Source organism: Zingiber officinale, chromosome 9B, assembly GCF_018446385.1.
Source record: "Zingiber officinale cultivar Zhangliang chromosome 9B, Zo_v1.1, whole genome shotgun sequence".
In the NCBI taxonomy this organism is placed as follows: Eukaryota; Viridiplantae; Streptophyta; class Magnoliopsida; order Zingiberales; family Zingiberaceae; genus Zingiber; species Zingiber officinale.
Genome location: NC_056003.1, coordinates 11,291,921 through 11,305,829, shown reverse-complemented (window position 1 = coordinate 11,305,829; position 13,909 = coordinate 11,291,921). Strand labels below are relative to the sequence as shown.

Below are 13,909 nucleotides of genomic sequence, written 5' to 3'. Positions count from 1 at the left end.
TAATATAGATTGAGGAGAGAGAAAATATGATGAGAGAGAAAGTATGATGAAAAAATAAGGAAAGAATGAAGAGAGAGAAAATAATGAGAGAATGTATGATGAGAGAGAATACAGAGAGAAAATGACAGAGAATCTATGATGAGAGAGAATGAGGAGAGAGAGTGTAATGGAAGAGAATGAAGAAAGAGAAAGTATGATGAGAGAAAATATGGAGAGAGAGAGTATGGTAATATAGATTGAGGAGAGAGAAAATATGATGAGAGAGAAAGTATGATAAAAAAAATAAGGAAAGAATGAAGAGAGAGAAAATAATGAGAGAGTGTATGATGAGAGAGAATATAAAGAGAAAATGACAGAGAATCTATGATGAGAGAGAATGAGGAGAGAGAGTGTGATGGAAGAGAATGAAGAGAGAGAAAGTGTGATGAGAGAAAATATGGAGAGAGAGTATGGTAAGAGAGATTGAGGAGAGAGAAAATATGATAAGAGAAAAAGTATGATGAAAAAATGAGGAGAGAATGAAGAGAGAGAAAATAATGAGAGAGTGTATGATAAGAGAGAATACAGAGAGAAAATGACAGAGAATCTATGATTAGAGAGAATGAGGAGAGAGAGTATGATGGAAGAGAATGAAGAGAGAGAAAGTGTGATGAGAGAAAATATGGAGAGAGAGTATGGTAAGAGAGATTGAGGAGAGAGAAAATATGATAAGAGAAAAAGTATGATGAAAAAATGAGGAGAGAATGAAGAGAGAGAAAATAATGAGAGAGTGTATGTGATGAGAGAGAATATAGAGAGAAAATGATAGAGAATGTGTGATGAGAGAGAATGAGGAGAGAGAAAGTATGATAAGAGATAGCAAGGAGAGAGAGTGAAATGAAAGAAAAATTGAACAAATATACTAAGGGTATTTTTGTCCAAACTTAATTCTTATTCTCATTCCTTCAAAACCCAAGGGAGGGGGTGAGTTTTATCCATACCCAAATTTTTGGGATTCATTTCAAAATCTTGATTCCATTCCCATCAACAAACACAAGGTTTGAGAATGAATTCATTCCTTCATTCCCAAACCTCTAAACCAAACGTCACCTAAGTTCGCAAGAGTACAATTTTAGAGTACAACAATTAAGTACAGTAAGCAAATATACCAACAACTTTAAGAATAGGAAATTCGAGGCTTCAGATTGTCGGTGTCTTGCTATAGCTTTATCGGGTAGTTCTTTGAGCAGTGCAAGGAAGATAGATCACTTTTTCGTTGTTATTTTTTTACTGCTGCTCGAGACTGCCTTTTATAGCCTGTGGAGGGTGCATCCAACACCATGGAGGGCCCCCTCAACCCCACCAAAAATGTAGTTTCGATAAGCCTTGACTTCTTCACGACTGATCCTCCTAAGGGTGCCTCCAACTGCATGGAGGGCGCCCTCCACCTGAGTCTAGGGCGCCCTCAAGCTCCATGAGGGCACCCTCTGCCCTGCTGCGCGGAGGTCTTCAACGAGTGACCTAAGGCGCCTCTAAGCTCCATGGAGGGTGCCTCAGGACTGTTCATCCGAGGCTTTTTCTTCTTTTTCACCCCCTGCAAGATGCATTAGTCCAAAACACAAAACACATCTTGCAAGACAGAGTTTAGCACAACAAAATAAATTAAACATAAGAATTTGATAGTCACCGGACTGCCCGTTTCTGGCTTCAAATTTTAGATCGAAAATCTTAGGTCGAACCGACACCTACTGTTCTCTCACCAGGGAACGCGTCCTCACCTACTCCACTCAGGAGAGTTTACCTGTTGCCAGTTGATCCTCCAGACCAACTGGACTTTTGCTCAGTGCCCGAGGCTCCAGGGCTTTCCGCTGGACGTCCACTCCATGACCCGCTCAATCTTTCACCTAGTTCGCGACACCAGGACTTTCCTCCTAGAGTCTTCGACTCTAGGGCTTTTGCCCGAAGCTCTCGACTCGCCAAGACTTTCCACCTAGAGTTACCACTCCTAGGACCTAGGGTTACCTCCCCTTAGGGTTTTCCACCTGCCTATCCGCAGCTAGGACTTTTGCCTAAGTATACTTAGGGCTTTCCTGCAAGCTCATTCAACCCATTAGATCACACATAACCTTAACTTTGAACCCTTTGCCATTATCAAAACTTAAGTTCGATCGTCAGATGCTTCCCGCACTAACAGAAACATGTCTCATATTCAAATAAAATTTATCCCAATACAAATAAACGTCATTTACAACTAATGAAGAATGACCAAACGACTAGAAACTTATGATGGTGCGTGGTTCATGTCATGTAGGATTGCATTTAATTATTGTCAACCCAAGTCCCATCACAATCTTCAACTTATAGGATTTCATTGGAATCCTCTTTCTCACTTGCTAATTCTTTCATGCCAACTTGTTGGTCATTAGTTCCATAATAAATCTAGTCTTCCCCACACCAACTCCATCAAAAAATCCAATCTTTCTACCCCTTTGATAAGACACTAGGAGATCAACAACCTATTGATATTAAAAGAAATACACTATTATATGTATGAAAAACTTGTTCTGAAAGAATAATAAACACACATATGTTTTTACAACAGTTCCCTAAATAAGTACATCATACAAAAGGTATTAGTTGTGAGATGAGTTACTTGAATGCTTGCATGGTTGCACAAGTAGAAGTCAAATTCAGTAGGATGACATATCTTAGAATTAACAACAGTCCCTGGAATTTCAAGGATGGCATATCTTAGTAACACAAAGCAGAACAAGAAAAATAGATCCAACTTCCACGTACTTACCTTTCCATTGATCTAGAGGCCAACATTGGTAAGGTGCTGCTTACTCATCCTGAAAACATGCTTTGTCAAACAACATTGTAAAACTAAACCGAGGCCAGTCTCACATATCTGCTTTTGATCACCTGTAATAACTATGACATATAATAATAAAGCGAACAAGGAAAGGGAAAAAAATTAAAGCTAAAAGGTTCATCCAATTGATATTTGTCAACAAGCAAAAATATCAAGTTGTGTCGAAAAAGAACAAGTGCAAGAAAGACATCATACCATAAAGAGAACCATCATTATCAAGCAATATTACAATGAGTAAATCAAGCTCCTTTCCCTGAGGTTGGAGTATGGTCATTGCATTATGATAGCGTGCTGAAAGCGCTCTTTCAACATGATCAGGTCGAGCAGTTAGAGGATGAAGCACAGGATCTAGAGAAAATTCTTATAAAACATGTAGATAAAAATAATGATCTATATGACTCTTCTTAAAATAAGATAATTAAGAATTAAGTTGCATATAGTAAATCATATGCTATAGTAAAAATGTTGAAGTCATACCATTCCTGATATCTGGCACATTTGAGCAAGCTCATAACAAAATCCCCTAGTCAAATTATCTTGCACATTCTTTGCAAAATTGATACATGCCCAGCTATTCACTCTCCCACCATTTACCATTTTCTACAAGGTTTAGAACAAGATATGAAGTAATAAGATGAGCTTAGTTCATCCAAATGGCAATCAATGCTCTTCAACCAAACGGCTGGTTGGTCACATTTAAATATAGAATTGCTACAACATCTTTGGTGTTTGGTTTGCATACTACACAAAGAGCTAGTCTAAAGTATTGCAGATCACCCTGTTGCCTCATCTACAAGGACATGCACATGTCAAGAAGTGGCAAATGCATACAATTGTCCAAAATTTTCACTGTCTGTTATAATTCAACAATCACCGCATAGAGATAGACATTAGATGAATAGTGTGACATCCAAAAAGTAGTAAATTCAATCTATCAACTTTTGATGCAGGTAGATTTACGAGAATATTTCATTTCACAGATAGGGAAGATCTAACTTACCCCCTTGTGGTCACCTACTTTGCATTAGCATTAAATTCTTTGAACTCTGCAACATACTGATCCAAGAACAACTGGATTGTTCACTAATACCGATCACCGCCAGAGTACCATGTATCCATCTGCATGCCATTTGGAAAATCCACAAATCTGCAATCTAGGTTATTTTCTATAGCTTTAGTGTGTAGCATCTGCACGTGGAAAGGGGGAATTAACTCATCTTGCAACCCAGATAGAAACAAAATAGGCTATTCAATCTGCATGAAAAAAAAAACTATAAAACATCTCCATCCACAGCTACTTGCTTAACAAGCATATAGATTAAAAATATGGAAGCAGAATTATGAAAAGTAAATATCAAAAATGGCATTCCAATGTAGGGATGTGATCCTTATGAACTATCCTAAATAATCCCATGGTTTGAGGATGATGAAGTTTTAACATCGGAAGTAAACATTTATAGAAAATAATGGTTTGTCAATGTGGAGACGTTTAGATAAGTATCAGATTCCTTGTTAGATTGGATGGTTCATGGCAGAGGTTTCTAAATATGATTTGTGCATGCATAGTATTGCACTCTAGAATTTAGTCTGGAGTTTAGGCCTTTGGAATGGATATCATTATCCTGATTATTAATTTTTTGTTGATGACTAAGAACTACAACAATACAGAGAGATCGCTCTGCTGATTTTAATAAGGGTACATTACTATTCCTAAAACACGAATCTATGGGAACAAAAATTTTGAAAAGCATATGCAGAAGACATCATAATAAATAAAAATAATGTAACTCTATCACAAATAACAAAAGGAAAAATGCAAGCAGAATAAATATTCCAACAATTGTAATAGACAACTGGTACTGGTTATACAAACAACTCTAGAATTTAATTTGTTAATCTTGCTAAGGAAGTTCAATCATAGTTGACTTTCTCCTAATCATCACGCTCCTCTCTCTTCAATTGTGTAATGTAGAGATATTATCTGCAAGAATGTTAGAGATACATGTAATGGAGAATGGAAAGAAACAAAATCCTACCGTATGTATTGAGAGTATTAATTACAAACTATATATGAGTTCAAATCAGAACATAATATAGAGCCCAAATGTATAGTATCTAAAGTAGCACACCTGTGGGGATGCATTCAGTCTCCAACATTTATGATGAAAGTGCATGTACAATGGTAATGGTCCACTTCCATTCAATATACCGTGACTGGTTCAGGCAATATCATTTCCATCATGGGTGATTCTTAATCAACAATTATTATCTCAAAGGAGGAATCAACAAATGAAGAAGACTCCATTTATCTAGATCAAAACAAAAGAAAACTTTTTAGATTTTTTTCTAAAAAAAATAATTCTAAGATTGAGAAATAAAACCTCTAATTACCCGCTTCGATGTTTCGATCCAAAGCATTATAGCTAATGTTCGTTTTACCTCCTTTGAACCACTGTTATCAGCAAGTCAATGTCTTTTGCAGTTCAAAATTTTCCACCAAACAAGATTAAGTGTAAGACAACTCACCTCGAATTTGACGGTTCCCTTCCTCACATCAATGTTTTCGGTGTAGACCTCCGGATTCCACTTCTCCTTCTAGTAGAATTGGGAAGCGATCTCCGACCATAATCCAACTGGATCCTCTATCGATTTCTTGTACATGTTCCAATACTGAAGATACGTGATATTAATGTTGAGAAAAAAAAGGCAAAACAAGTTTATCCAAGAAACTAAACAACATTCCATTTTAAAGTTTTCGCATTCTTCCGAATCAGGGAAAAATAGCACACAACTAGTTCTGTACAATAGCAAATATCACAATCTCCAGGTTTCCACAAAAGAATAAAACTTACATAAACCTAAACAAAACCAAAACTTACTTACAAAAATAATGCAATGTCCAACAAAGGAGGAACCTTCAAGCCCACAAAATAGAATTCGCCCAAGAAAGCTCGAACCGAAGAGTTCCAGTACAAGCAGCACACACCTGTTCAGGAGAGGAGACGAGGGCCTAGCTGGAAAATTCTTGTGAGGGGAAGACGAGGTCGTTCTCCTCGGATTTTAGTGGCTCACCGAGGATGACGGTGTTAAGGTGTGAGATCCGACCAGCGCCTGAGGGATGAGGGACATGGGGATTCCACGTGCCAGAGACGGTTGGAGAACGTGACACCCACCTTCGGAGACACCGCCGCCTCACCGATCGTCATCACACACCGATCACGACACCCTCCGGAAGAGGAAGAAGACCGGCGAGGAGGGAAGAGGTTTTGGCGAAGAGCAACCGAGCACAAGCAAGGAGAGGAGTCGCCGCTGAGATCTAAGATGCCCTAAGCCCTTCGCGTCCTCTTCTAGGATGAAGAAGAAGGGACAACAAAAGAAGCGCAGATTCATTCCGCCTTCCTCTTATAGGATGAAGAAGAGCTCGTCGGGGAAGTTGGGGGGATTCTGGTGGCAGCGAGGTGGGATCGAGAAGAGATCAAGAAAGAAAAACGCGAAGTAGATGAAGAGATCGTAGGTTGGACGGAAATGCTTAGGGATCGAGAAGGTAAAGGGGCGGAATACGGCGGCAAAAAATTTTGGAGAGAGGGCAAGAAAAAATGCAGCGCGCGGCAAAACATTGCGAAGGGGAAAAAGTGGCAAAAGAAAAAAAAGTAACTGTATTCAGCAACACTTAATAGACAATGATTTTCAAAAACCGTTGTCGTAATCCCAAAAAAAATACACATAGACAATAGTTTTCAAAAACTATTATCGTAGCCTTTAAAAATTGTTGTCGTAGGAAAAAAAATTGTTAAAAGACAACGGTTTTTGTTAAAACCGTTGTTAAAAGGCAAAAAAATAACGATTTGATATAAAATCTTTGTCATTTGAGTGTTGTTGAATGAGGATTTTCTTGTAGTGGTGATGCATAAGTGGTAAACATTTGTTCAAATGTTGGAGGATAACTAGAACTTGCACCACTTGGTTCGAGAATGAAATTCTTACCCACTACATCAATTACCATCCTTTGATATGGATTTAATTGATCATAATTACTTTGATCCCCACAAAATGAGACTTGTATGTTTTGTCTATAATCCTCATTAGATATGAATGATTCATCATGACATGTCCAATTATAGTAATTTATGATATAACCAAATCTACAAAAATATTCTAAAACTTTATAACAGTGTAAAAATTTATCATTCTGACACTTTCTACACGAACATCTTACCTTATTGTCATTCATATACTCAACATTACTAGATACAAAATTCAAAAATTGTTCCAACCAGTCATAAACTCATCAGTTAAACCTCGACATTCGAGTAAATTCTTTTTATACATCTAACTTCTTTCATTCTGCATTTTGACTATTTCCATTTTATTACAACATTAATAAAAACTACTACATATAAAAACTAGATAATACACTAATGGTCAATATATACTTAGTTCACATACAAATGAAGAGAAAATATAATAAAGAAAATAGAAACATGAGATAGTACACTAATGGTGAATATGGTATCATTATTAAAGTAACGGTTGTAGGTATACCTAACAAAGGTGAACAAAAACGAGTGTCTCTCTAAACATGTTAAATAGAGTCCACGGATAAATATAAGTCATGCAATCTCGTGGCCAACTAGGGATGTAAATCAACCAAGAGTTTGTGAACAAGCTTGGTGTTCGACTTGATAAGAGTTTGTTTATGTTTATATAATATACACAAGATCAATTAAATAAACAAGCTTGAACAGCTCATTAAACTAAACAAATAAGTTTGAACACATATATGTTCAGTGGCAGATCTAGGAATTTAATCATGGAAGGGCGGCCGCGTTCTGAGCGCAGCGAATTTTTTTTTAACAGTTAATAACTTCTATGTAATTAAAAAATATTTTTTAAATAACTTGCATACAAGAGAAAAAGGTACAATATTATGAAAAGAAACTCGTACAATAATATTAAAATATTAAAGCACTCTACTAACAAATATGTGAAAATTGCATTCTTCAAGATTCCATGTTCTGAAAACGTTGTAAAATTGGCTCATTATCGACAGTATTAAAAACATCTTTCTCGATATAGACTACCAAACTATCATTCATCCATTCATCTCCAATCCTGTTTCACAAATCTGTTTTGACAATATTCATTGCCGAAAACACTCTTTCAACGGTTGCAGTAGCAACTGGAAGAAGTAAGGCTAGCTCAATCATCCGATAAACCAAAGGAAATACACGGTTCTTCATTGTTTCAATCATTTTCTTTGCAAGAGCTCCCAAATCTGAAATGCCTTCAAATCGTTCATCTGATCTGACGTCATCAATATATGTTTCAAGCTCTTGTTCAACCAACATACGCTCATTCCAAGAAAAATCATCCTCATAAAAATGAGCTAGACGCACTAACTTCTGTACATCAAATCTAGAGAACGAGTTCCTAGGATCAAGGCATGACATATAAATTAACAAATCTGTAGTTGTTTCAGAGAAACGACTATCCATCTCCTATAGAATAATATCGATAACCTACAATTTAAAAATCAAACAACAAAAGTAAAAATTAATAAATATGTTACTGTTTAAAAGAATTTAATTGACGGTAAATAAAAAAAGAATTAAGAAGTTACCTCACAAAATATTTCAACATGGAAGTAGTGATAAAAATTAACATTTTTTCCATCTCTCTTCAAACGACTACGGCTGTTGATGTTATCTGTCATATTAATTATTTCAATGGAATGAGTGTTACAAAACTTCTTCACATCCTCAAGTAAAATATCCCATCCAGAATCTCTCAACTTTTGCAATTTGCATTTCACATTATTGATCAAATGCATCGCATTCACAATATTTTGATCTTTCTCTTATAGAACAGTTGACAAATGATTTGTGATTGCCAATATACGTTTCATCAATAGTAGAATAAACACAAATTCATACCTCTCCATTCTTTCAACCAAAGTTCTACTTAAACCCTTAGAAGAACGATCACCATCATCAATCAAATTTTGAAGAACCTCTATAACAGATGGCCACATTTGTTCAATACGACATAAAGTTGAATGATGAGACCCCCATCGTGTATCTCCAGGTCTAGCTAGACTAGTTTCTTGGTTTAGTCCTCTACCAGAACTAATCTCTCCTCTTTCAAGAAGTTTAACTTTTTTGTCATGTTCAAGTTGTCGAAGTTTGTCGGCCCTTTTGCAAGATAATGCAGATGTGTTTACAATTGAACCAACAATCCACATGAAATCACAAACATATTGATTTGCTTGAGCAACAGCTACAACCACTAGCTGGAGTTGATGAGCAAAACAATGAACATACAATGCATACGGATTTTCTTTCATTATCAGTGACTTTAAGCCATTAAATTCTCCAGACATATTTGAAGCATCATCATATCCTTGACCCCTCAATCTCGCCACTGACAAACCATACTTAGCAAATAAAGAGTCGATTGCCTCCTTCAAACAAGCAGTTGTAGTTGTTGCAACATGAACTACAACCATAAATCGTTCAATCACCTCTCCATGTTTGTTCACATATCTAATAACAACTATCATTTGCTCTTTCATTGAACAGTCTCGAGCCTCATCAAGTAGTAAAGTGAACCACCTATCTCCAAGATCAGCTAGAATAGCATTTGTGGTCTCAACTGCACAAGCATTCACCAATTGCTTTTGAATTTTTGGGGCAATCATTTGATTATTTCCAGGTGCATTCATTCCAACAACTGCCGCAACTTCTGGACACTCTGAGCTATACCATTTGAGCAATTCTAAAAAATTGCCTCTATTGGATGATGTCGAAGACTCATCATGTCCCCGAAAAGGCAATCCTTGTAACAACAAAAATTGAATTACTTTTAAAAAAGGAAGTCAAGCGTTTGCGATAAGCAACTTCAAGCTCATGTTTCCCCGATGAAAATGAATACTCCACACTTTGTCTTTGATTCTTGAAACCCTCAAACTGTATTCTTGCCTCATTGTGCGCACTACCAACTCCACCTACATGCTCATTGAATTTTTCAATTGCTTTTTTCCAATTAATAAAACCAGATCTCGTAAACACATCATCTCCTCCAAACCCTATATTACTAGGTCTAAAAAGATAACACCAGAAACAAAAGGCTGCATCCTTTGAAACACTATACTCCAACCAATCACGGTCTTTAAACCAAACCTCTCTGAAAAATCTATTGTCTTTACCCATTTTTTTTTCTTGGAAAATTATGGCCTCAAGGTTGACAAGGGTCCATAGCAATATATTCTTTTTGAATACGATCTCTAGCACCAACATCATACTCTTCAATCAATTTTCGTAAACCAGGATCAACAACAATTTCTACTTCACTACTCAGATTTTCAATATTTTCAAATAAAATTTACGGAGGAGGTGGTGGTGGTTGTGGTGCAGGAGTAGACTCTTCATTCCGAACACTAGATGATTCAATTAAACTCCTAGGCCTCTTTGCAAAATATTTCAACATTTTCTACAAATTATAATGTATGGGAAAAAATTATCAACATAAAGTAATGTGAACAATTTAACAATAACACAATTAAATTATTTAACATCATTCATCGACACAATTCTTTTAAAAAAATAAAATTAATTTAACATAAATTATCAATATTCACAAATTACAATTAACTAACAGCTAATAAAAAAAACTAATTACATATTCAGAGTTTATAAAAAACTAAATTACAAATTATCCAATCATTAAATATACAAAATCTAAATTTTTAATTATCCAACAATCAAATATAAAAAACAACTAAACATTTAAATAATTAAAATTTTAAATTATTACTTGTATCATACATTGTAATCAAACAATTATTAAAGAAATAAAATAAAATAAAATAAAATAAAATCTACTTACTTGAAGGATGAAGGTTGAAAGCTGAAGGCTGAAGGCCGAACCTTTGACGCTTTGATCGGCAATCGGAAGAGAGGGAAAAATAGCCTTTGGGCCCAGGACTTTGCCGCTTTACCGCTTTGGTTGGCGCTTGGAGGGACAGAAGAAACAAAGGGCAAGATGCCAAGATCACAAGGTAAAGTCGTAAAGGTTTTGTGAGCGATGGCGGAAACAAAAAAACAAATCGAGCAGAGATAAATAAAAGTATAAAAAATAAATCTTTATATAAAAAAAATCGGGCAGAGATAAATAAAGGTATAAAAAATAAATCTTTATATAATTATATATGGAATGAAAACGTGTCAAAAAAAAAATCGAGGAAACCTTTGAAAGCGTGTTCACACATATAAAAAACCTAAATCTTTGAAAACGTGTTCACACATATAAAAAGCTAAACCTTTGAACACGCGTCAATGTGAACACACGGCTCAGCGGCTGTATTAAAAGGACACGTGGTTTACCATTAACAAAATGCACTGAAGAGACACTGTATTAAAAGGACACGTGGTTTACCATTAACAAAATGTGTTGGTGCAACCTTAGGTCAAGGTTGACCTGGTTGACCTGACTCGAGTTGACCTGACTCGAGTTGTATTTTGATGTTTGACTTAGGAAGATTGTTGGTGCAACCTTAGGTCAAGGTTGACCTAGTTGAGTTGTATTTTGATGTTTGACACTCGTGGAAGAGTTGTATTCTTGATATGGGACAAGAATAGATGTTTGGGAGATTATTGGTGCAACCGTAGGTCAAGATTGACCTGGTTGACCTGATTCGGGAAAGAGTCCAAGTATGGAGACTTGGCAACAGAAAAGTCCAAGCAGGGAACTTGGCACTGGAAAAGTCCAAGCAGGGAGCTTGGCACGCAAAAAGTCCAAGTGTGGAGACTTGGCACAGGAAAAGTCCAAGTATGGAGACTTGGCACTGGAAAAGTCCAAGTATGGAGACTTGGCACGGAGAAGTCCAAGCAGGGAGCTTGGCACGAGGGAAAGTCCTAACTGGGATGTTAGCCAGGTGAAAGTCCGGGTGAGTGAAGCCAGGCAAGGGAAAATCCGGATGGATCAGGGATGATCGGACATCTGGTGTTGAGGAAAGTCCAAGTAGGTCAAAGGGATTGACCGGACACTTGGCGGGGAAGTCTAGCAGGTCAAGGGAGTGACCAGATGCTAGGAATGAAGTACCAACAGGTCGAGGTTGACCGAATGTTGGTTTGGAAGGCTTGGGACTTGGTTTGGGCAAAAACCAAGTCACTAGTTATCTGATCGGTCTGGTGACCGATCAAGAATAGCATCGATGCCACTGAACCGTAGGGGATCGATCTGTGGACCGATCAGCATCCAGGGAAGAGCTGATCGGCCTGCGGACCGATCAGAGCTTCCTCTGATCCGTGGACCGATCGGAGACGATGTCGCGGAAGGAAGAGCTTCAAAGCCAAGAGTGATCAGAGCTCGGATCGATCCATGGACCGATCAGGATCTAGTCGTTGCGACGCAACGTCTCGAAGATCGATCGATCGGTCTAGGGACCGATCAGCGAGGCCCGATCGGTCCACGCATCGATCAGGTTCTAGCTGCAACGCAACGCCAGTTTCTTCGCCGCTTTTCTTCGCAGTATAAAGGAGACAAGGGCATCTTCTGTGATACTTCTTCTTCTTCTTCTTCGCTAAACTTCTCTGGTGCTTGAGCTTTGTTGAGCTCTTCTTCGCAAGCTTCGCGTGAGCTTCTTCCTTCGGCTGGGACTCCTGTGGTTGGCGTCCGAGAAGCTGTTGCTTCTTCAACATCGACAAGAAGGCAAGGGTTGCTTACATTTGCTGTGTATTTACTTCTTGCTTCTCTTGTATTTGTACTCCTTATCTTGTTGTTGCAAGAAGTAGTTGTGGCGAGGTTTCTCCACCCATAAGGAGCTCATATTTAGCCGGCCCGGGGACTCATGCACCGACGGATTGGTAGGCTTCGTCCACCATACTGACACGCCGAGGAGTAGGAGTTCATCTCCCAACCTCGTTACATCGGTTTGTTTTTCTTCTCCTTAGTTTCTTCCTTGTATTTCCGCGACTAACCCTAATCGTAGGAAGAACGCGAGAATTTGGGGCGGCTATTCACACCCCTTCTCTAGCCGAGTACAAACGATCCTAACAAGTGGTATCGGAGCGAGGCCGCTCTTCGACGGATCAACACCGGGAGCACGAGCTAGAGATGGATCTCTATGGAGAAGATGTCACGATTCAACCCTTCTACGAGTCTCACGACAACTTCACATATTGGAAGGTAAGGATGATGTATTTTCTTAGGACTAATATGTTAAATTGGTTTTGTGTACAAGAAGGGTTTTCCCCTCCGATGGATGAGGAAGGAAAACCTATCAAGAAGAAGGAGTGGACGAAAGAGCAAATCCGACAATCCGAAATCAATGACGAGGTAACAAAAATTATTGAATTTGCTTTACCTAATAATGTTTTGTGCAAGATAGATAGGTACAACAACGCCAAGGAATTGTGGAACAATTTGGCAAAATTCCATGAAGAGGAGCCTAGTGAGCCAAGTAGCTCACATCATGGAGGAAGCAAATTGGGAGTTGAGGGTTACTCAACATCCAAGGAAGAAGAGGAGGAGAGCTCTTGTTCAAGATCGGAGCAAGAAGAGGCATCTACCTCCGGAAGGGATGAAGAAGAAAGCTCATCTACATCCACAACCCTAGGTAACTCAAACACTGTGATTTCAAACAAATTACACATAATGTGTTTTGAGTGTAGGAAGTTTGGGCACTACAAGAGTAAGTGTCCAAAGAGGGTTAGAAAGACTCCACCGGCACCAAAGGTCAAGGAAGCCGGAGTCCCGACATGCAAGAGCAAGAAGCACGTGGTGTGCTTCCAATGCAAGCAACGGGGACACTATAGGAGTCAATGTCCAAGGGGGAGGCAACCTCACAAGGACAAGAGGCCAAACACGTGTAAAGGGGGAGCTAAGGCAAACCCTAAGGTAACATTTAAAGCTCATTCTTGCAATTCTAGTAGGATGCATGCTAGTAGTCTTATTGTCATTGTCAATAATGATAAGCATGTTAATACTAGAAATCGATACATGTGCTTAGGAGCCAAGCATGTTAGCCTAGATAAGAACAATTCTAGAAATGCTAAC

The 13,909-nt window shown here is 38.0% G+C and overlaps 1 protein-coding gene across 1 annotated transcript; it reads right to left on the bottom strand.

The window, feature by feature from the left end:
- Positions 1 to 7,854: 7,854 nt before the first annotated feature.
- Positions 7,855 to 9,575, bottom strand: LOC122022808 (zinc finger MYM-type protein 1-like). The gene is made up of 3 exons (XM_042580924.1): positions 8,788 to 9,575; positions 8,009 to 8,284; positions 7,855 to 7,966 (listed from the first exon to the last, which is right to left on the bottom strand). The coding sequence occupies exons 1-3, from the start codon at positions 9,573 to 9,575 to the stop codon at positions 7,855 to 7,857; spliced, it is 1,176 nt and encodes a 391-aa protein (XP_042436858.1).
- Between the last annotated feature and the right edge of the window lie 4,334 nt (positions 9,576 to 13,909).